The 23,972-nt window shown below is 32.9% G+C and overlaps 1 protein-coding gene across 3 annotated transcripts; it reads right to left on the reverse strand.

Annotated features, from left to right (window-relative positions):
• Nucleotide 1: 1 nt before the first annotated feature.
• On the reverse strand, nt 2–23,617 carry LOC149481003 (uncharacterized). Of its 3 annotated transcripts, XM_089706044.1 has the most exons (16): nt 23,126–23,616; nt 22,778–23,017; nt 22,260–22,447; nt 21,479–21,617; nt 10,857–10,985; nt 9,563–9,727; nt 9,287–9,385; nt 7,251–7,337; nt 6,618–6,726; nt 6,093–6,303; nt 5,621–5,726; nt 5,006–5,126; nt 4,496–4,654; nt 3,694–3,850; nt 2,146–2,247; nt 3–1,492 (listed from the first exon to the last, which is right to left on the reverse strand). In XM_089706044.1, the coding sequence occupies exons 1-16, from the start codon at nt 23,382–23,384 to the stop codon at nt 1,448–1,450; spliced, it is 2,316 nt and encodes a 771-aa protein (XP_089562170.1). In that variant the 5' UTR covers nt 23,385–23,616; the 3' UTR covers nt 3–1,447. The 3 variants fall into 3 exon arrangements, with proteins under 3 accessions (XP_089562172.1, XP_089562170.1, XP_089562171.1); XM_089706046.1 differs by lacking the exon at nt 22,778–23,017 and having other exon boundaries at nt 2–1,492; nt 23,126–23,617; XM_089706045.1 differs by lacking the exon at nt 7,251–7,337 and having other exon boundaries at nt 4–1,492.
• Between the last annotated feature and the right edge of the window lie 355 nt (nt 23,618–23,972).

Raw genomic sequence — 23,972 nt, forward strand, 5'->3', positions numbered from 1 at the left:
ATTTATTGATTTCTCAGTATTCACCTTATAATAATAACAATATGAATGAAATAAATGTTTACATGGATTTAATCTTAAACATATTGATTTATGAGCACAAATGTTACAAAATGAAAAAAATGAGAATGTATACAATAAAATGAAGCACTTGATTGCGAAAAAAAGCTGCATCTCTCTTAATATTTTTTAATCTTTTTTATATTATACAACAATCGTAAAATACACATCTTAAGACCGATTTTTATGCTAACATGATATATTTCGGCATGATTAGATATCTAATATTAAATAGACAAATCAATAATATTTATAAATCGTTTTCATTATGATGGATTATTTAAATTTTAAGTAATGTGTTAAAGGAAAATTGAAAGCATTGCGAATTTGACTTCCAAATAAAAAATTAAAGAATAATAATTATTTCATATATTATTAGAGCCAGCGCGCACGAGCAACTTTGTCTCCGCAACTATTTTGTCTCCGCAACTATTTTGTCTCTCCCACCCATGGGCTAGTATGAAAGTGCGCGCACGTAGCGACGCAACTCCCCATACAAATTGATGGGAGAGACAAAATAGTTGCGGAGACAAAGTTGCTCGTGCGCGCACTGTCTTATATATGAGTCCACCGAATACATCGCAATATATCATATAATTAGCATATAAATCGTAATATAATTAAATATATGCTATCTACACATTGTATTAAAAAATTCAATTCCTACCATAAAAATGGCTGCTATTAAAAAGCTATATAATTTATAAACATACATAGTACATATTACATACTATATTCGTTTCACTGTTTAATTTAAACTAATTATATATAACTTAATTTTAACTAATAAATATCAATTACAAACAATAGGACACTTTATTATAAAAAAACAACTATTATTATTATATTACATAGGCCTGATTATCGCAAATGCGTTAATGTTTTATGATTCTGTTTGAAAAACAATGGCTTTGTACGTACTTTTTAACATTATCCCTTTAACAATAACCTAAATTAATCATTATAGGATTAAGTCCTATTGTATTGTTAATAAACAAAATTGTAACAATGTGTTTTTTACAAATTCGATTTTTAGTAACATCGCAATTCGTAGAACGTATTTTTTATATTCCTCGAAATTAAATTACAAATTATTGTTACCTTAGAATACATAATATATAAAATGTAGAAGCGGCATACGCTCCGTTCCGTTTGAAGTCAGCTAATTAGCTTGGTTGCGTTTAGTCGGTGACGTTGCTACTCTTTTTAGCTAATGCTTTATATGTATATCTTGTCTTTGTCTAACGCGAACAGCTTAACTGGTACTATTCGCATAAACCGCTTCTACGTCAGGTTATATATTTATTCTAAGGTAAAAAAATGTTACGAATCAGTAACATTCAATAAATTAAACATTTATTTTTATTACACTCAACACTCGTAGTTTTCCTTACGGTATAATAAGTTCCGCTGTTTTCATTTCCATTTCATTGATCTGAAACAAATAAGATTATTTTAAATACATATTTTTATAGTTATTTTTTGACGTGACAACGTCTTATAATTCGATAGCGCCGGCTGCACGCACGAAAAAACATGACTCATGCGGCGTTACCTCGCTCTGAGGCGTTCCGTAAGGCTTGAAGTGCAAGCGAGAGCGCGGAACGAGTGACAAAGAAGCACAATCGGACGTTGTCACGTTCAATTATCGTCAGTAAACCGACTTTACAGACAACCAATTATTTTTTTTGGGTTTGTGACCGCCTCCTTGGTACAGTGGTTGACGCATGAGCGTAAATCCGCATCAAAATCCGTCGCTTTAAATATCAACATAAAGAGTGGTAAGTCAAAATTGAAATTAAATTTTAAAAATTAACTTTGGGTATTACATACCAGACGCAATTCCCGCTCCGCCCGGGTTGTGCCGGTTTAAAAGAAATTATGTTACTCGGTCAAGATGTTCTCTAATGGTAAAATATATTTTTTTTTAATCTAACAAGACGTAATTTTTGAGTTAAATCGTTGAGACTTATTTGAAAGGCTAATAATACCAAAAATATGTTTCTAAAAAAAAACCCCCGCTTTACTAAAATTATCAACTTTGATTTAAAGTCTGTGGGAAATAAAATAAAAATTGATTTAACTTACATCATTTGGTTCCAGTTCCTTATTTATATCGTCTGTCGTGAGTGAGATTTCTTCAGTTTCAGGCACTTCGGTAACTTTTAATGTGTTGTCTATGAATTGGGTCTGTTTAAAAAATAATAATAATTAGATACATAATATTCTAATTTAATTATTATTAATCATTCATTTGGGAATAAAATTAAAGAAAAAATTCGGGGCAAAACAAAGGATTTGAGCCCGCATGTTTCGCCTAATATTTCGTCTATTATATTATTAAAGTAAACAGGTGTATAATTATAATTATGGTAAGAATATTGTATTATAATATGAATGTATGCATTACTGAATTTATATAATGGTCATTTGTATGTGTATCTTTTCTTACATAACATCAAGGCGTTCTTTGCAATCAGGTATGAAATATATATATATGTATCTATTTATTTTTTGTGGAAGATTGTGTGGTAATGAAAACTTAACAAGGACACATAGGGGTGTTATATAAAGTAAGAATGTATACAGTATATATTATGTCCATGTGCCTCGCAATATTTAATGTATTATGTATATTTGAGCGCAAACGCAACGCATGTAGTGCGTTATTTCTGTGTGCGTGTGTGATGCGTTTGCAGTATGTGTGTAGTGTGTACACTTTATTATGTATTTGTACAGAATTAAATTTTAATTTTTTTTGTGTGTAAATTGTATCTGTGCATTGTACAATAAAGTTTTATTTTTTTATGTTGCGTACACTGTGGCGTATCTTTATCGCACACACGCTTAGCGGCTCATGTGTATTATTAATTGTGAATGTGTCCGTGTGGGCACGCACTCATCTACAGTGTGTACCGTAGATGTGCGAGTGTGTGCGTTAGAGCGTGTCCAGTTGGCTCGGTCGGTAGTGACCCCAAGCTAGAGGTCGCGGGTCGATTCCCAACCGGGGCAAATATTTGTGTGATGAACATAGATGTTTGCTATGTGTTTGGGTGTTAATTTAAGAAGTATTTATTTATAATTATGTATGTATGTTTATCAGCCATCCGGTTTCCATAACACAAGCGAAAGCTTAGTATGGGATCAGATTGTGCAGTGTGTGAAAATTGTCCTGAAATATTCATTATATTTATTACTAGTGGTCCGCCCCGGCTTCGCCCGCGGTACCTACATGTTTAATATCCTATCTCTCAAGTTGGATCGAACTGCACATGGTGTGCGAATTTTATTATAATCGGTTAAGTGGTTTAGGAGTCCATTGAGGTCAAACATTGTGACATGAGATTTTTATATATTAAGATTATGTATGTATTATTAGCCATCTGGTTTCCATAACACAAGCGAAAGCTTAGTATGGGATCCGTGTGCTAAGTGTGAGTTTTTGCTCGCACTCGATCGCATTAAAGTTAACACGGATTTCTATGAAATTGAAACAGCGCCGCCTAGCTTCCCCATACGTCCGCTAGGGGCGCTGTTCGATTTCCCATACTAATTCGGCTGTGACGCAGACGCGAGCGATCGTGCCGTGTGTGAAAATTGTCCTGAAATATAGATATTAATGAATTCCCCACTGACCTGCGGCATGCGGTCGTTGTGCGCCGTGCGCTGGTGGTCCCGCAGCGCGAAGGCCCGCGCGTAGCTGGCGCCGCACGCGCCGCACGAGAACTTCAGGTTGTTCTGCCGCGTGTGCACCTCCATGTGCACGCGCACCGCGTATAGCGACGCGAACGGCCTGCACACAACACATAAAAGTGAAGTCCCGTGTCCCCTTAGTGGGGTAAGGAGTAGATGCATTATTCATACATCTGTTTCACTGATCGATTCTCTTTAGGGACAAGTAGGTGATCAGCCTTCTGTGTCCTGCCAGACCGAGACATTTTTTTTTCTTCATCCCCACCGGGAATCGAACCCCTCGATTCTACGCTCATGCGTCAACCACTGTACCAAAGAGGCGGTCAGTTTAGTGTTAATTTATCTTTTTAAGCTATTTTTTTAAGATGTGTTAGTATCGATAACGCAATATCGACTAAATCACACCTTTAAATTGAACATTAACATTCCTTAAAATTCCTCGAAGCTCACGTGCACTCCTATATGTTGTTTGTTCATTCTAATATATCATTTGACGATCATCAAGATTTCTGAAGAATTTATCCTGCTCTTTGTAGATAATACTTGTTTAAGGGCCGATTTTTTAATGCTTGGATAAAACTTACCCGTCCAATATAGTATATTACACGATAATATTAAAATGTCACGTAAACTGTCAAATACGGGCGTTTTTAAAATGGTAGTTTTATACATTATTCGACGAATAAGTTTTATCCAAGCATTGAAAAATCGGACCTAAATTAAAAAAAACCTTATTTAATCTCACCGATTACACTGCTGGCAAGAGAAAGGCTTTGTGTGTGAGTTCTTGTGGCCCGCAAGTTGTACCGACGTCTTAAACGCTTTGGGGCAAAAGGGGCACTTGTATGCGCGAACTTCCGAGTGCGTTAACAAGTGGTGGTTGTATACGCTGTGTGCTTTGAATCTGCGGGCAATATGACATTTAATAGGTAAACAATAAGTTTTTTTAATAAGTAGAATGAAATGTATTTTTTTATATTTTGATTGGTAGAAAATTGAAATGTTATAAACTTTGTACATATTTTTAATTCAACATTTAAAAGTTTTTAACATGTTCTGAATATTTATAAAACCTATTAAATATTAATATTTATAATTTTTGCATCACATTGTTCGTTTATAATTTTATGACACACGCTTTCATGTAACGTACAAAAACTGAAAAAAAAATTAATTGTAAAACTTCAATCAGAAATAATTATTTTACACTCGTTTATTTTTTCTAATCCATAAGGTAAATAGTAAACAATGTTACCTTTTAGGACAATGTGGACACTCGTACGGTCTTGCGCCAGTGTGCGTGCGCATATGTAACGTAAGGCAATACGCCACACGGAAAGATTTGCCGCAGATTTCACACGAGTGTGGTTTCTCACCTATATGCAAAGAAATTACCTTAAAATTATAGAAACATTATCGTTAACATCCGTCAAATTTTTCACACTGCGGCCATAAGGGCTATTAATATAAGGAATTAGGCCATAAATTACGATATTGACAATTTGTGGGTCAGTACATTACATGGTATCAAAGTTACCTTAAATAAATCTCAATATTTTTTATTTTTTTTTTAATAACGTCACATATTTTTGATTGAATACCCGTATTATCATAAAATATAATGTATTTCACAGATAAAAAAATGTGTGCATGTACTAGTGTACACACGTAAGAAGTGAAACTTCTTTATGACCTTATTTTTCAAAGAATAATTTACTATATGCAACTTTACAGAAATACGTCGAATCACGCGTGGTAGGGATAAAAACAAGATGGCGCGTAACGGAAAAATGTCACGCGTAACGAAAAAATGTTGCACTACATTTTTTTCCAACCCCGATAAAGAAGTTTCAATTCAAAAAACCCTTACCCGTATGTATCCTTTCATGTTTCACTTTCTCATGCGGCCGCGCGAACTTACGATTGCAGTACAAACAGTGATAGGGCAGCGTGTTGTCCTGTTTGCCCACTGTCACCTGAAATTATTATGCTCTGTACATTCTTCGCATTTTATTTCAATGTATTCGAAATATAGTGGTTCAAAAATATTAAACGACTTCGCTTGCATTATCAAAAACTTTACAAATTATGGACAGCGTCAACATATATTATATTACCAACATTCAATTCGATTGAATCAATTAAAGACACTTACGAAGAGGTATTATGACAATGTCTTGGAATGTACTAGAAACTAAAGAAGAACTAAAGGGATAAGGAAGTTCAATTTATTGTTAAAACTTTGATTTTTTGTTGCTTTATAGAACTTTAATATACATAGGTAGTATCTGTTGTGATGTGTTGTTTAGGTGCGCAATTATGTCTTGATGCAAAACACTCACCTTATCTATATTATGTACATTCATGTGCATTTCCAAATACTCCTTATTCGGGAACTTCTTATTGCATATATCACATATCATTTCGCTGCTGACCTTGTGCGAGTTCTGATGTATTACTTTATAGTCTACGGGTATTAACTTGAAGCAAACTAAACAGAGGTATTTATCGGAGCCCTCTGTTGTCTCTACCGGTGGTTCTATTGGTCGAGCCCTGTAGGAATAAAGAGAGGTGATTAATAAATTGTCATATGTATGATGTTTAATTTATTATGTTGGGTGTGTGTGTGCATATGTATGCGTTTTTTGTATGCGTGCGTGCATTTGTGTAAATGATACCGTAAAATAAATAGACTTTTCGTATTTGTTTTGTATGTTTTATCAGTATGTGTGTGAGTGCAAGTTTGCGTACGTGTGCGTATGTGTGTGTGCATGTGTGACGGAACGTGCACGCGTGTATGTGTGTGTGTAAGTTTATCCGTAAGCATTAAACACTGTTAACATTTTAGCAATTATTGTTTAACTTACTTTATAGGATCATGCATCCGTTTGTGTAATTTTAACGATTTGCTAGTTGGAAATTTTGTACTGCATACTTCACAGTCAAATTTAATTGGTTCCAATAGAGATGATGTATCTGGAATATACATTTAAAGATATATTACAATGCTGCCTATGTTGATAGTATATTTATTCCAACTTATGATGTTCCTAAAATACATATAATATTTGAATAATTTTAAATTTTCGTTGATATTGCTTTATTATTTCAGTTAAATTATATTTAGTATAAGTATACAAATAGTAGGTATTCAGGTATGAAGTCGGTAAATAATACATGACATGCCACTTCTGACACAGTAGTCAGTAAGTATGTACTAAGTATTTGATTTTCTTTTATAGTGCATTCACACATTCGTGTTCGTCATTCACCTTGTCACAAGACAAAACATTCGTATACGAATGCCGTCGCGAATTATTCGTGCAATTGCATTGTTTACTTAAGCGTGCTCATTATTCGCCCCTATATTCGCACAAATGTGTCAATGCACCATTACAGACAAATTATAATACCTTTCGATTTTTCACTACAATAATTATTTAACCGTACGTAATGTATCCCCTCTATATGGATCGTTTATATCTTATCTGTTAAGTTACCTGAATTTCCTTTATGCTCATTTATATGGTTACACAAAGAATTCGGTTCGTCAAAAACATCGGGACACACAGGACACGCGAATGTCACTGAAATGCAAATATGACCGTCAAGAAGTAATGTGAATCTGTAACGTGGTTTGCTTGAACACGCTAATCTCAGGAACTACTGGTGAAATTTGAAAAATTATTTCAGTGTTAGATAGCCCATTTATCGAAGCAGACGAATAAGAGAATATATCATCACGCTAAGACGTATTGGAGTCAATGTCTTTTTTCCTTCTCAGTTCGTTTTATTGGAATGAAGTACCTTATTGGACGTTGCGAAAGGGGGCTTGTAACTACACTTTTTATAGTTATATATTACTAGCGGTCCGCCCCGGTTTCGCCCGTGGTACATGTTTACGTTTTCTCTACATAAGAACCATCCTCGTACTTCAAGGAATTTAATAAAAAAAGAATTATCGAAATCGGCTCAGCCGTTCTCGAGTTATGCGCTTATTAGTTAGTTCTTTAAAGAAACGAATCTTCAATGGCGGCGCTTATCATTCCCTCTCGCTCACACACGGCCGTACGGTATACAAAAAAAAATGGAAAAATAAAATCACTAAAATGTATTTGATTTTCCCTATACCTAATAGTTTTTATCATAAATTTACAATGACAATTATGCATTTGCGAAAGTAAATAATGTTTTATTGGAATTTGACAAAATATGTTCTTTGGGAAAAGTTGTTCAGTTTTATGGGCTTATTACAAGTATTATGGGGATTTTATTACATTCTGTATACGTAAATATGATAATTCATATAAATACACAAATACAATAACAAAAAAGTTTGTCAACAAACAATTTGAAATAATTAATAAAATAATTATCAATTTACGTTATTTTTATTTTCTTTTTTGATGATCCTACCATCTGTCAAAGTCAGCTTTGGCCGCCATTGAAGATTCGTTTCTTTATTGAACTGACTAATACCAACACATTTTGCGATTCATTTTTATATATAAGAAAGAAGAAGATAAGCTGTGCTGCGTGCACGTGTTTCTCTGTTTGTCTCTCTATCACAGAAATTAGTTCCATACGGGCGTCACTAGACACCTCTCAAATTTTTTCATAAACAAACTATTCCCTATATAGTAAATAAATAAAAGATAAGCTAACATAAATAACTGAAGATAAATAAAACAAAATAAATTGTTGTTTATAAAACGAAACATAAAGGAATACCAACGAAAAAGTAAAATTAATAAAATAAAATAATAATAAATCCAAATTAATAAAAAATATTAAATAATGTACATACATAGAAGAATAAATATTGCTATTTTTATTAAATTACTAGCGACCCGCCCCGGCTTCGCACGGGTGTAATACTGATACTAAATACACTACAGAAAAACTTTTAACGTTGAATATAAAAACATAGCGGCCCGGCCGGCCGGTACCGCTGCAAACGGTACGTCCCGCAATTTTTAAATCTGTAATATCTTCGAAAATATTCACTTAAATCATACGGTGTAAAGGGCCATATAGATCTATATTAAATGAACAATGTATTCAAGGTATTTAATTGGTTATGGTTTAATGCTGTATTGGTTTAAATCGCTTCGAAAATTAGCCATTATTTGACGTAAAAAGTAAATGACAAAAAAAAGTTATTGTGGGTAATCCATAAGAGATAGACATATGCCATCGCGGACTTTTCTGTAGACCTTTTCAATGTGTACAATACTTAGTACATTATTTTGATAAAACTCGTAGGGTTCAGCCTGCGTTTGCAATGTAAGCGGAAAAAATTTAATTATTTACGACATCACATTAGAAATCTCAAAAATAACAGTACTTCTCCACTATTTAATGGATGTTATTATACATATAAACCTTCCTCTTGAATCACTCTATCTATTAAAAAAAACCGCATCAAAATCCGTTGTGTAGTTTCAAAGATTTAAGCGTACAAAGGGACATAGGGACATAGGGAAATAGGGACAGAGAATGCGACTTTGTTTTATACTATGTAGTGATGATTTACCTGGTTTCTCTTTATGAACTTTCATATGCGCACATAAAGATTTTGGGTTGTCATACATGACGGAGCAATGTGGGCAAATATACTTTTCTGAAATAACACCTATAAAAAACAAAAAAATATTAATCACAGTTATTATTTTTTTACATACTTAAAATAAAAAAGTGTCTTGTAATTTAACCTAATTATTTTATTATTTTTAATACAATTTATTAATCAATGTTAACCTTGTTGATTAAAAAAATAACGCGTAATTTACAAAAAAAAGTCACGACTTACGATTTTTGCACGGATGACTTCTGAATTCCGACAGCGATGATACCAGATAATTGCAAGTCGTACAGTTATACACTTTAACTTGATTTCCTTTACACTTTAACTTTACTTCATTTGGTGCTTCCATCGTTTTCATCACGACTTTATGAAATTTCATATTACTTGTATCTGATTAAAGAAAGACTTTTTAACTATTAACTTATATCTAATATCTAATATATATTATAAGGCGAAAGTTTGTAAGGATGTATGGATGTATGGATGTTTGTTACTCTTTCACGTAAAAACTACTCAACCGATTACAATGAAATTTAGCACACATATAGAGGGTAACTTGGATTAACACATAGGATAGGTTTTATCCCGGAAATCCCACGGGAACGGAGACTATGCGGGTTTTCCTTTGAAAACGCGGGCGAAGCCGTGGGCGGACATCTAGTTAACTTATATTTACACTAGCTCCCCGATCTTCGCCCGCTTCGTAGAATGTTGAACAAATCATTACATAGTATAAAGTCGCTTTCTCTGTCCCTATATCCCTATGTATGCTTAAATCTTTAATACTACGCAACGGATTTTGATGCGGTTTTTTTTAATAGGTAGAGTGGTTCTCGAGGAAGGTTTTAGTATAATTTATTAGATTTACACAAAGCGGGCGAAGCCGCGGGCGGAAAGCTAGTTATATACTAAAATATTTCTCAAGAACCATTCTATCTACTAAAAAAACCTCATCAAAATCTGTCAAGTAGTTGTAAAGACTTAAGCAATAAGCATACATAGCGACTTTGTTGTGTAGTAATTTTCGTTGAATAATGTAGACTATCATAAAATGCTTAAACCATGTTGATACAAGCTAATACTGTATTTAGTTTCATACTTAATAGCATGGTGCATGATCATTTTTTAGAATTAACAATTACCATAGAGAGCCTGTCTATAAATATGTGTACTTTCAGTCTTCTGTTTAGAATTTATAAATACTAGCGGTCCGCCCCGGCTTCGCCCGTGGTACATGTTTATGTTTTCTTTCCATAAGAACCATCCTCGTACTTTAAGGAATATTATAAAAAAATAATTATCGAAATCGGTCCACCCGTTCACGCGTGATGCCGTGTCCAAGAAAACGGTTTTCATTTTTATATATACGTATATATAAGGGTAAATTAACTAAAAAATTTTAACTTCTCCGTAAAACATGTATTAAAAATGTTATGGAAAAGTTAAGTTTGAATTGTATCTATTGTTTAATTTTAAAATTCATCAATAAATAAAATACAATAGAAATAAGCCATCTTACCAAGAACTGGTGAATTTTCCTTTACAATACTATTTCCCAGTTTATCAATTTGGATGTATTGTTTTTTCTCCAATTTCACATCACCATCTTTATTTATAGGAATTATAACTCTGACTTGTCCATTTTGCTCTGAAATTAAATAAAGGCTTGATTAACATTTTTTATGTCTTTGAAAAGTGAAGGGTGGTACCTATAGGTAAACCAGAATCTGATGGCAATTAGGGAAATCAAAATGTTGAGTGTGCAACCCTAGGGAAAATGGACTGAACGATCTTGATACTGCTTATTTTTTATTTTGTTATCAATATCATTAGTCACATTACATAAGTGGACAATACTCTACTTTATAATGAGATATCCACTTAATATTATGTAGGTACATACTTACATGTACATATAATATACATATTACTTTTATATCAATTTGATGGTTGTCAAATAAAGTTGCCACATGAAAATCCTTTATTTATTAAATATAAATATGCCATCAGATTCTGGTAGACCTATATTATTATGGGCTATGAGACAAAATCAGTTCACAACACCTGTTACCTATGCTTGTTTAAGCTTAAATTTATTACAAACTAGCTAAGGGATAGCTAAAGGATATATAACAATCACCAACAATACATGTTGATATTTAGTTTAAGGTTGATGTTCCGACCGTCCCTCCATACATTTTTGATTACCTCTAAACACTTAACACAGACACTATTTCTTTAAAACTAATCATTTTATCACTTCTCTATAATGAAATGTGTGCGCGTTCGACCTTTTTAATCAATAATTTACAATATTTACTTAGAAAAACAACAGTAAAATACCGGAAAAATTTGACACTTCTACAGTAGTGTGCGTGACTTTTGCCAAGCGAAACACGACATAAAGCACGACATCTAGCGCATAGACTATATACTTATTACAGATCTAGCGCGTCAATGTCTAAACGAAAGGCGATGTTTAGACATTGACGCGCTAGATGTCGTGCATTCGCGTTCGTTATCTTATGCATAATGAGCATAATTCTAATAAATCAAAGTTCTGTGTAAAAATTGAGTAATTTCATTTCCAATCGTTCAAAGAAAATAACAATAAAATAAAATAAAACTAATGACCTTAGAAACTATGTTTTTTTTTATTTATTACTCATTATTGTTCGTCCGTCGTAGGTCTGTAAACTGTATTGTACACTGAAGGTAAATGGTACTGTAGGTACTTTAGTTCGGCGTCGTCGCTCGTCGGCTTGATATAAAATTACATTCTTGATTTCATTGACACGCGCTATGATTTGCGCGCGGAATTTCTTGTGTTGTGAATTTATTTTTGTATGCTATGCATTTTAATTGATTCAAATTGCAATGTTTCTCTAGTATGCATTTGAGACTATATTGTAAATTGTAATAATTGATCGTGGGTATAGTAATTAATTATTCTAATAACGCAATTAGTAATATATGTATTTTCGGTGGGATTCAAAACAAAAAATTGGCCCGTGATTTTTATGAAATTTCACCACATTGCAAATCACATCAATCATAGTTCATACACATGTATGACGAAAGTGATTAGTATTGTGGCTAACATTGACTCATCAGTTCATCACTGAAACCAGTGATAAATCAGTACCTATATCATATTGTGTTTGAATATTTTTAAACAATGATATAAGTATACAATTATTATAAATCGGTAAACTATCAAAGTAATCACAAACTTGCAAACATTGGTAAAATGTCCAGTAGTTTATGAGCCTATTCATTACAATCAAACAAACAAACAAAGTTTTCCTCTTTATAATATTAGTGTAGACAAACACTATGAATACGATCACGAATGCAAATTCGGGGATTTTCTAATTATTGCTAAATAATAATTGAATTCGTTTTGAAATACTCTATAATTTTTAGTGTATAAATAGACATTTATAATGTGGTGCTCATTTTTTTTGTACTGCTAACGCTATTGTAGGTACCTATTTTCGTTGTTTTATTTCAAGTGAACACGGCCATACAATTTTGTCACGAGCCGCCTATGATTGTAGGTACTTTTGTTAGGCTCCTTCGTCGTCCGCGTCGGCTCGAAAGTTCTTGATTTCATTGTCACGCGCTATGATTTGCGCGCGGATTTTCTTGTGTTGTGAATTTATTTTTGTATTATTATTATTTTTTATTTATTTTTTTATTTTATTGATTCAAATAAAATATTTCACTAGTATGCATTTGAGACTATATTGTATTATGTATAATTTATCGTAGGTATAGTTATTCTTATAACGCAGTTATATTTTCGGTGGGACAATTTGACCCGTGATTTTTCTGAAATATCACCACGTTGCAAATCACATCAATCATACACACGTATGACGAAAGTATAGTGGCTATAATTGACTCATCAGTTCATCACTGAAACCAGTGATAAATCAGTACATATATCATATTTTATTGTGTTTGAATATTTTTTAAACAACGATATATACAATATTATTATAAATCGGTAAACTACCAAAGTACTTCCGAATTTTCAGACAGACAAACAAGTAGTTTGAACACGCAGTTTTCTTATACTAGTAGCAAAAATCAAAACCATAATATTATGTTTCCCTACTATATTTTACTAAAAGTCGAGTGCGTCGAAATCGTAAATAATAATATGTTTTTCACCTTCCTGGTTATTTTCCCATAGTAAATAGTGTTTTAGGTTTGTTGTTGTAGGTAGGAATAATAATAATTATTCTTACATGTTGGTTATGAAATGTATATTGAAATAATTTACTTTTACAAATCATTAGTGATATAAGTTTTGAGTGAAAATGCTTGGATCAGCATAATATTATATGGTACTTCAAATACATGTTTTGATAAAAAAAACAATAGTGTAATAAAATAAAACTGCGTTTTATTGTAATCAATGTTGACAATTTTAAATTCCAAAATTATTGATCAATAAAATAGTTTACACCAACAAATATAACTTTTATTTTTATAACAATCGTTCATAATATAAACCGTAGCAGGTGGCGTTTTGAAGTTCTGTCTACTCATACAGAAAAATGGAAAACTTGTTTTTTTTGTAAACAATTTATTACTCATGTTGTTTGGCAACTCGAAGCGTTGTCGTCCGTCGTAGGTACTTTTGTTCGGCGTCGCGTCGTCGTCCGCGTCGGCTTGATATAAAACATTCTTGATTTCATTGACACGCGCTATGATTTGCGCGCGGAATTTCTTGTGTTGTGAATTTATTTTTGTATGCTATGCATTTTAATTGAATCAAATTGCAATATTTCTCTAGTATGCATTTGAGACTATATTGTAATAATTGATCGTGGGTAGGTATAGTAATTAATTATTCTAATAACGCAATTATATTTTCGGTGGGATTCAAAACAAAAAATTGGCCCGTGATTTTTATGAAATTTCACCACATTGCAAATTATATATTATACAATTACAATTACAATTATTATAAATCGGTAAACTATCAAAGTAATTACAAACTTGCAAAATATGCTTTTCCGAATTTTCAGACAGACACACAATTTTATTAGTTTGTTTTAGCAAAGTAGGTACCTATACCTATACGCTTACGTCGCGCGTCGCGTCGTCGAAAACGGTGCGCCCAGAAACAAACATACCTAATTCAGTTACAATCCTTTTTTTGTTCCGTAATTTATTGTATTTATTCTAATACGATTTTTTTTATTCGTCGGCCAGTTCTACTAGGTATAAAAAGATAAAATTGAAATATAATTATTGTAGCGACAGCCATATTATGTTACTATGTTTTCGTAAATATGTTTTTCACCTTCCTGGTTATTTTCACATAATCTTATCTTCTTATATATAAAAATGAATCGCAAAATGTGTTGGTAAGCGCATAACTCGAGAACGGCTGAACCGATTTCGATCATTCTTTTTTTATTATATTCCTTGAAGTACGAGGATGGTTTTTATGTAGAGAAAACGTAAATATTATGTACCACGGGCGAAGCCGGGGCGGACCGCTAGTATATATATATAAATGAATCGCAAAATGTGTTGGTAAGCGCATAACTCGAGAACGGCTGAACCGATTTCGATAATTCTTTTTTTATTATATTCCTTGAAGTACGAGGATGGTTCTTATGTAGAGAAAACGTAAACATGTACCACGGGCGAAGCCGGGGCGGACCGCTAGTCTTATATATAAAAATGAATCGCAAAATGTGTTGGTAAGCGCATAACTCGAGAACGGCTGAACCGATTTCGATAATTCTTTTTTTATTATATCCCTTGAAGTACGAGGATGGTTCTTATAGCTAGAGAGCTAGTTAGTTTAGTTTTAGTGCAGTGGCAGTGTAAATGTTGTTGTTGAGGTTATGTAAATTTAACACTTTAGTTAACTACCAAGATATAAAGAAATGAGGATAGGACACAATAACTATTGGTTGAGGTATTTATAAACTCATAATATACTTTTAAAAAAATCACGTTTTAATAAATTTCTAGAATTAAATTAGAACAGCTGATTCAAAATAGCCTAAAAAATCTTAATAATAATAATTACGCTTCACAGCAAGAAGAAATGTACCATATGTACCCGCACAAAGTCGATATTGTGTTGCCTACCGTTCGACTCAATGGCTAGGGTTGTAACTACCTTTAATAATTATTACCAAACTAATAAACCGAGTGATGCGAAATAACCATAATTCTTTTAGAGTTTGATAAAATGATCAGGCAGGTATTTTCTTTAATCCTCTGAATTCTCGGTTACTAAATTGTATCGTTGAAATTATTCTTAATCGCGTAAATTTAATAAATAATCATATGGAAAACACTTTTCATTTGTTTTTTTACTTTCACGCCCAACTACTATACAATAATTACGTTGTTTCGGTATTTTGACGAGAAAACGCAGGAAACATCCGTTGTATCATTTTAGCATCGAGATAGAATGTACTACGTACTAGAGAGGCGATCGCTACTACACTCTCTTTAACACGAGCTAGAGGTAAGAATCACAAGTCTCTTTAGTCTGTGTCGGACTGTGCCCCCCGCTTGCCGCGTCAACACGTGTTATTGCTCTGTTCAAAATGCCTTCGTGTTTGCTTAGATATTGTTTTAACAGTTCCCATAATACAAACAAAGCCCGAGGAGTGACTTTTCACCAGTAAGTTTCCTTATTATGAGTAAGTCATGCATTTTACTAATATTGTTATCATTTTGCGAAAAATCACCACGCGTTCTGCGTTTCGCGCCATTTTTCATAGACTAACAGCACAGACGTGACACTATCGATGAGTCTGTTAAAAAAATGTAACTGGATTTTTTTAACTATGTATATACAATATCTACTAGGAAAGATTACCGTGGTGTAGTACCTAAATATTTATACTTTTACCCGACTACGCAAAGTAAAACGGTAGGTTATATTAAGTAATATTTATTTATTTACCTATTTTTATTTATTAAAAAAAGGTTAATCAACAGTTGTTCCAATAGGATTTATAAATTATTACGCACAACAATTACAAATAAACACAACATTCACAGAAACTAATGGCTGGTTCACACTTTGATTAGTACGAGTGCAGGTGATGAGTAGTACTACGTGTGGACAGCGACTGTTTAGTGCGAGTGTTTAGTAGGCTGTGTAGTAAAGTGAATAGAAGCGTGTTCTATTTTTTTGCGAGTGGACTGCGAGTAGCCACGTCCCGCGCGCCCTCCCTTCCCCCTCACTCGCAGTGTGCCTGCCTAAACACGTCTGGACAGGAGTGTTTAGTGTTTAGTGTTTAGCGTAGTGTGTAGCGTCGCGAATTTCACCATTGTCCTGCACTCGCACTAATCACCTGCACTCGCAGTTGAATTGGACACTACTCGCACTACACACCTGCACTCGCACTAATCACCTGCACTCGCACTAATCAAAGTGTGAACCAGCCATAATACAGTAAAAGTTCCTTAATCGCGCTTCCTTTATTCGTGTTTTCACTATTCGCGGATTAAAAAAATGCGACCCAATTTCTGTATTCACGACTAAAAATTTTTTTTATTCGCGGATTTAATAAGTACATACATAATAATAAAATTATTCCAATAGGTATCTTACCCAATATCCTTGTCAAATGGACTAATAAGAAAGTAAAATAGAACTTATTACAAGTTTGCCTAAAGTACATAATATTATGTTCTTAAATGATATCGCCAAGGCCTTTGACACAAGCCGCCTTTGTCGCAAGCCACCTCTGCGGCGATTGATGTTTTTGAGAATGTAAATAAACAGAATGGAAGCAACCTTATAACTCAATAAATAAAGTATATTTTTAAATATAGTTCCGTTTATAGTAAAGTTACAAAAATTGTGATCGAGTAAGGGGGCGTCCATAAATTACGTGAGGTGTTTTTTAAAATTTTCTGCACCTCCCTCCCCCCCTGGTGAGATGTCGTGAGAATTTATTCAACCCCTCCCCCATCCTCGAATCTCACGTGAGATTTTTCAAAATGTGAGTTTCTTATACGTAAACGCCATCAACATTGAATCATCGTATCCATTTAATTAGGGCTATTATAAACCAATACTCCAAAATTCGATTACATCATGAAGCAAAAACTGATAAAACTATTGATTACTACACAAAACGACAAAAGCTTACTAAATTGATATTATTTAAAGGAAATTAAAATACATAGTTTAATATAAAATCCTCGTTTTATTAATTCCCTAGTATCAGTACCACCAGATAGTACCGAGTAAACAGATTGCACAATGTGTCGCATCTGCACGCATTGCTTAATCTTTGAACTTGAAGCCACGCCTCACTTGTTCCACACGTACCCCACCACATCGGCCGCGCGCAATGTTTTTGTTTGGAATAACCCCTCTAGTAGTATATCTCGATGCATTTTAGATAGATTGTATATTTTGTATCTGTAGAATTGAAATCAAAGCTATGTATATGTTGTCTCCATTCTTTTCTTATCGGATTGTTGATCCCAATGCGAATGCGTCACTTAAATTTTATAAAAGACAATTAAGAACATCAAAAATAAAGTGATACGTAAATATTTCACAGTGCAATATATTATGTAATTAATAATAATTATATATTTATGAAAAAATAATTACATCAGATTTAATAATAGCAATTGTTTTGAATGTACATAATATGAATAAATGATTACATCATAATAGTAATAATCACAATTGTTTTATTTCCCATTTGTTGCAACCCTAGCATATTTTCATGTAGCAGCAGAAGTACCTACACTGGCGGCGCGGCGGCATCGTGCGACATCAAAGGCATTGCCTTACTAGGTAAGTTTATAATGACTCATTTCCTTATTATATAATTTACGTTTTACTTTTACAGAATCCGATTCAATGGATTATGAAGACGAGTCACACAACGCCATACGATAGTGATGATGAATGAACATTTCAATAAATGCATGCGTGTTTTTTTATGTTGTTTTGTAATTGTTAATTGTTTCTTAAATAAAGAAATAAACTAAATATTTAAATGATGATTTGTTATTTGCAACACAACTTTATATTTGAGATTCTTTACAAATGTATATTTAGTTTTGTATCATCAAATTTATAAATTTTATTCCATAGTTTTCAAAATTAAATGTAAATGACCATAAAAACATTAATAAAGTAAATCATTGATGTAAGGTCAGGGAACGTAATACATATATACATCTGACCATGTAGAAGCTAAGTCTTGTTGACTGCTGAAGTCTGTAAAGTTTTGTTGTCTGCTGAAGTCTGTACGCAATGAAAATGTCTGCCGTTTCGAAAATAAGTTTTTAAGACCCTAATAAATAAAATATATGAATGGCAGATCTGGTCAAATACTTTCAAAATTGTATTTTTTTCAGCACTTTCATAAGTGTCTGCCAGAATGTTATCCGCGTGATAATGGTCTGCCATTGTTATTTTCCGATAGTAATAATAATCTATTTTCAAATATCAAAATGGCAGACGTGGTCAAATGGTTTCAAAGTTCGCCAAAAATTTCCACCTGTCTTACCTAAGCGCGCGCCCCGTCCACCACTCTGGGCTTAGTGACTCCTCATCTCATGTATAGTAGGTATAGGGGAATCAACACACAAAAATCCAGGTCTGGTCAAATACATACAGGTAGCTTTGCGCTAGCTCTCTAGCTATTACTTCTTATGGAGAGAAAACGTAAACATGTACCACGGGCGAAGCCGGGGCGGACCGCTAGTAAATAATAAAATAATAAATAGTGTATTAGATTTGTTATTGTATCTTGTATACCTACGAATAATTATTCTTACGTCTTGTTGGGAAATGTTCAAATACCTACCTATTGAAATAATTTACTGTTACAAATCATTAGTGTTATTAGTTTTGAGTGAATAGGCATGGATCAGAAATTCAGAATATAATATGCTACTAACTACTCAAATACATACATGTTTACACAACAAACACCACTGACCTCTATAACTATAAGTTATAGAGGTCAGTGACCGTCAGTGACAAACACTATGGATACCTACGCTCGCGAATGCAAATTCGGTGATTTACTAATTATTGATACCTAGTCATTGAATTCGTTTTGAAATAGCCTGTACTTTGTAATTTTTAGTGTTATAGACATTTATAAAATGTGGTGCTCATTTTTTTGTAATAAATCATCCCGAACGCTATTGTATTTTCGTTGTTTTATTTCAAGTAAACACCTATACAATTTTGTCACGAGCCGCCTCTGGCCTCTGGGTGAAATAAACAAGTCAAATGATTTTTGTTCTAATTGTATTTTGGTAGTAGTTTGTTTAGAATTTACATTACCATTGTTTAATTTTTATTTTGTATTTGCAGTAAAATAAAAAGATGAAAAACTTCATTAGGTATATTGTACGACACCTCACTCTGAATCGCGCTAGCGAAATTTTTTCGTTACAGAGCACATATACAACTTTCGGACAATCTTCATTGAGGCCGGCCGGCAAATCGAGTATGTCGAGAAACTTCACTTATTCGATGGAGGTATTCTACCTTCCTTCCTCCACAGTTGTGGGACCCCGACGTGCATTGAACACGCAGCTTTCTGATACTAGTAGCTAAAATCAAAACCACAGATATGTCTGTGATCAAAACCATAATAATATTTTTACCTATTATTTTACTAAAAGTCGAGTGCATCGAAATCGTAAATATGTTTTTCACCTTCCTGGTTTTTTTTCCATAGTAAATAGTGTTTTTGATTTGTTGTTGTATGAATAATTATTCTTACTTGTTGGTTATGAAATGTATATTGAAATAATTTACTTTTACAAATCACTAGTGATATTAGTTTTGAGTGAAAATGCTTGGATCAGCATAATATCATATTTGCTACTTCAAATACATGTTTTGATAAAAAAAAAACAATAGTGTAATGTAGGTAATAAAATAAAACTGCGTTTTATTGTAATCAATTTTGACATTATTTATTTCCCAAAATTACAACAAAATAGTTTACGCCAACAAATATAACTTTTATTTTTATAACAATCCTACTTGTTTTACATTCACGCCATCTAGACTTAAATCTTTATCATTTTTGTATACGTCTGTGTGTGTAAACGACCCTGTATGCAATGACAGATGTTATAATGCATTTTTTTACCGAATTGGGTGGATTTTAAGGCAATGATATGACATATTTCAATAAAATATAATATTCAGTAACCGCCATGACTATTCCTACGACCTTAATCTTTTCCAATTACGCAAAAACTCAAATAAACTAGAAATGTAGAATTCAGCGCCATCTAGCGGGATATTGGCTGGGAACAGATCGTAGCAATCACCTTAAGAGCATTATTTTCACATAAATGAGAAATTTTTAAAGAATATATATCTATTACCTAAATTGAAAATTCAAATTACATTTATTTGCAAGAATGCAGTTACAAATATAGGTGTTGTTATTACAATTTTATAGTGCTAATACATTCCTCTGGGTGTGCAAACATTTAAACAGAAATAAATTAAATTAAACTAATTGTTCTTAAACCTCACTAATTCTTCCTTGTCACAGATTCCCCAATGTAATAAATTTTGTCAGTATTTATATATGTACTTTAAAAATTTGACACCAACAATACTTTTAACAATAATAGCTGCGCTGTATCTCATTATAGTAGTAATTGTACACATTTTGTTGGGTTGCGATCTGCTCCAGAAATTGATATGTCGCCTATGGGTCCGGCAAGATCGCGACCTGTTGTGTGTATTTAATTTAAATAAATAAATAAATAATTGTTTCTTATATCGTCAGATATACCAGTTAGAACATTTTTATTATAATAGGATGATATGGTCTCTAACACACATTTTATACTCATTATTAGACTGGCCGGTTGGCTTGGTTGGTAGTGGCCCTGCCTTCCAAGCCAGAGGTTGTGGGTTCGATTCCCACCCGGGGCAAATATTTGTGTGATGAACATAGATGTTTGCTCTGTGTCTGGGTGTTAATTATCTATATATATAAGTATTTATTTAAAATTATATATGTATGTTTATCAGCCATCTGGTTTCCGTAGCGCAAGCGAAAGCTTAGTATGGGATCAGATCGTGCCGTGTGTGAAAATTGTCCCGAAAAAATATTTATTTATTATAATTACCATTTTGTCTCAGGGGTTCTTCTATAATATTGCCGGTGTCTGTGATCATTCTCCGTGAAGCCTGCTTCTCGACCACAGCCTCCTCTGGCACCGATTCATATTCCACCGCTGTATCTGTACTGCCATCCTCTAGTGGTTCCTGAAAACAGGAAATGTAATTGAAAATGAAATGAAAATGAAAAATGAAAAAACGTTTATTGACACACACATTATAAGATATAGTTATACAATAATTATTTTATTATTATTAATATAATTAACATATAATAAATAAAATTAACATCATAAATTAAATACAATGAATTGTATAAATAAACAGCTCTTATATTTTCTAGCTTTGTATAAGATACAAATCCAAACTTTTTTAATTTTTTTTTTTTAACTTGATAACGTTTTTAAAATCGTTTTAGTCGGGTGACATGTTCAGAAACTTGTGTCACACCAAAACCTCACGAGCGTGATCGCAGGTATAACGAGAGAGAGACGGACCGATCTCCCGTCTCATCTCGAGCGCTGCCACCAATAAGACGTTATCACGTAAACATCTCGATCGTATACCTACTTTACAAACAACCAATTTTTTTTTACTTACAAATGAATCTGCGATATCCGAAATTTATGCTAAATAAATAAAATAAATAGCAGGAATCATTTGAAATAAAACCTTTTAAACAAAAAATACAAAGTCTAAAACTATAGTAGAACTCAAGGATTCATTATGTTACACAACAGTTGAGAGAAAAAAAAATTAAATTAAACAGACAAATATCAAGTCAGAAACCTCAACGACAACATCCTCATCGTTATGGTAGTTTTGTATATGATCCATCACTGATGTAAATGAAACGCCACATGTGTTACAGCTGTACATTTCTTCACTATTTTCCAAATCCAGTTGGTTCTGATCTTCTGTTTTGGCTTCCATTGCTTCATTTTCGACTAAATCATTAGCCTCAGACACATTGGATTCTAGAAATAAATATTCAAATTAGTCATTAATGTCACGTGATAACAAAAAGGATTGTGTTTTGATATATGGAATTATTAAATTGAAACGAAGAAAAATGCAAACTGATAAAAATCTTCGAGTTTGTTTGTTTGAACGCGCTAATCTCAGGAAATACTGGTTCAATTTGAAAAATTCTTTTGGTGTTAGATAGCCCATTTACCGAGGAAGGCTATAGGCTATATATCATCATGCTAAGACCAACAGGAGCGGAGCAACGCAGGCGAAACCGCGGGGCGCAGCTAGTTAAAATATAATATCATTGTATTGGTAGAGGTGATAAAAAGTGATACCTTGAATACTGAAGGAAATTGTTCCGTCATTATTTTGTTTTGATACTAGTGTAGCCCCTCCATTGAGTGCCGAGTCATTATTTGTAACTAGTAAATATCTATTTCCATTTTCCTTTAGAAGTTTTATGTCTTGTGTTTTTATATCTATATGTTTGCTTAAAAATTCTGAATATATTTTACTGACTTCAGAAATGTCTTCTGAATTGTTTTCTAAACAGTTTTCATCTTGTTCAACATTTTCTAAAATTAAACAAGAATAACTGTTATATATTATTGTTTTATTAAGCCTTATAAGCCAATGTAACAATAAAAAAATTTAGCAACATGTAAACATTTTTGAAACCTTACCATTTTCCTCAAAATCTAAATTAACATCAGTTTGCTCTGCTTTATTACTATTTTCATTAGTATATTTGCATATGAATATAGTTTCTATACAATTATCATACTTTAAGTGTGTAATAAGACTATCTAATGATGAGAAACTGTTTTTGCATATTGGGCATACTAATCTTTCGACGATGTGAGACAAATGATCAACTAATGATTCTTTGGAGCTGAACTTAGCAGTACAACAAAAAGGGCATTGAATCCTTAGGTCTTCCATTTTCCAAGAAGACGCCTATAATGACTATTGGAAAATCATGAATAGTTCTCGCTAGAAAAGCTGTTTCTTTATTTTGTAAACATTGATATGTTTTGTAGTTGACATTCGTGTCTCTTCGAATACTTTTGAAGAACTTCACACTAATTTACAGTTCAAATCGCACAAAACACTTCACACTTTACGACTTCACGCCATTCGAGTACTTTGCCCCGTCTACAATAACCATGACATAATCACCATAATGTTGCCATTATGCTATGTTTACAATAAAACGAGATACTCACGCCCTACGCTCACACCGTGTACGCCAATCATGGGCTGCATGCTGCTACAGACATTGCAAAAATTTTTATAGGTAAACCAGAATCTGATGGCAATTGGGGAAATCAAAATTTTGAGTGTGCAACCCTAGGGAAAATGGACTGAACGATTTTGATACTGCGTATTTTTTATTTTGTCCTCAATATCATTAGTCACATTAAACAAGTGGATAATACTGTATTTAATAATGAGATATCCACGTAATATTATGTAGGTACTTATTACATGTATAATATACATATTACTTTTCTAAAGGTAATACATAAT

Source organism: Colias philodice, chromosome 17, assembly GCF_061535455.1.
Source record: "Colias philodice isolate Cphi_HAF_F1 chromosome 17, ilColPhil1 Martin Lab GWU primary, whole genome shotgun sequence".
Lineage (NCBI taxonomy): Eukaryota > Metazoa > Arthropoda > Insecta > Lepidoptera > Pieridae > Colias > Colias philodice.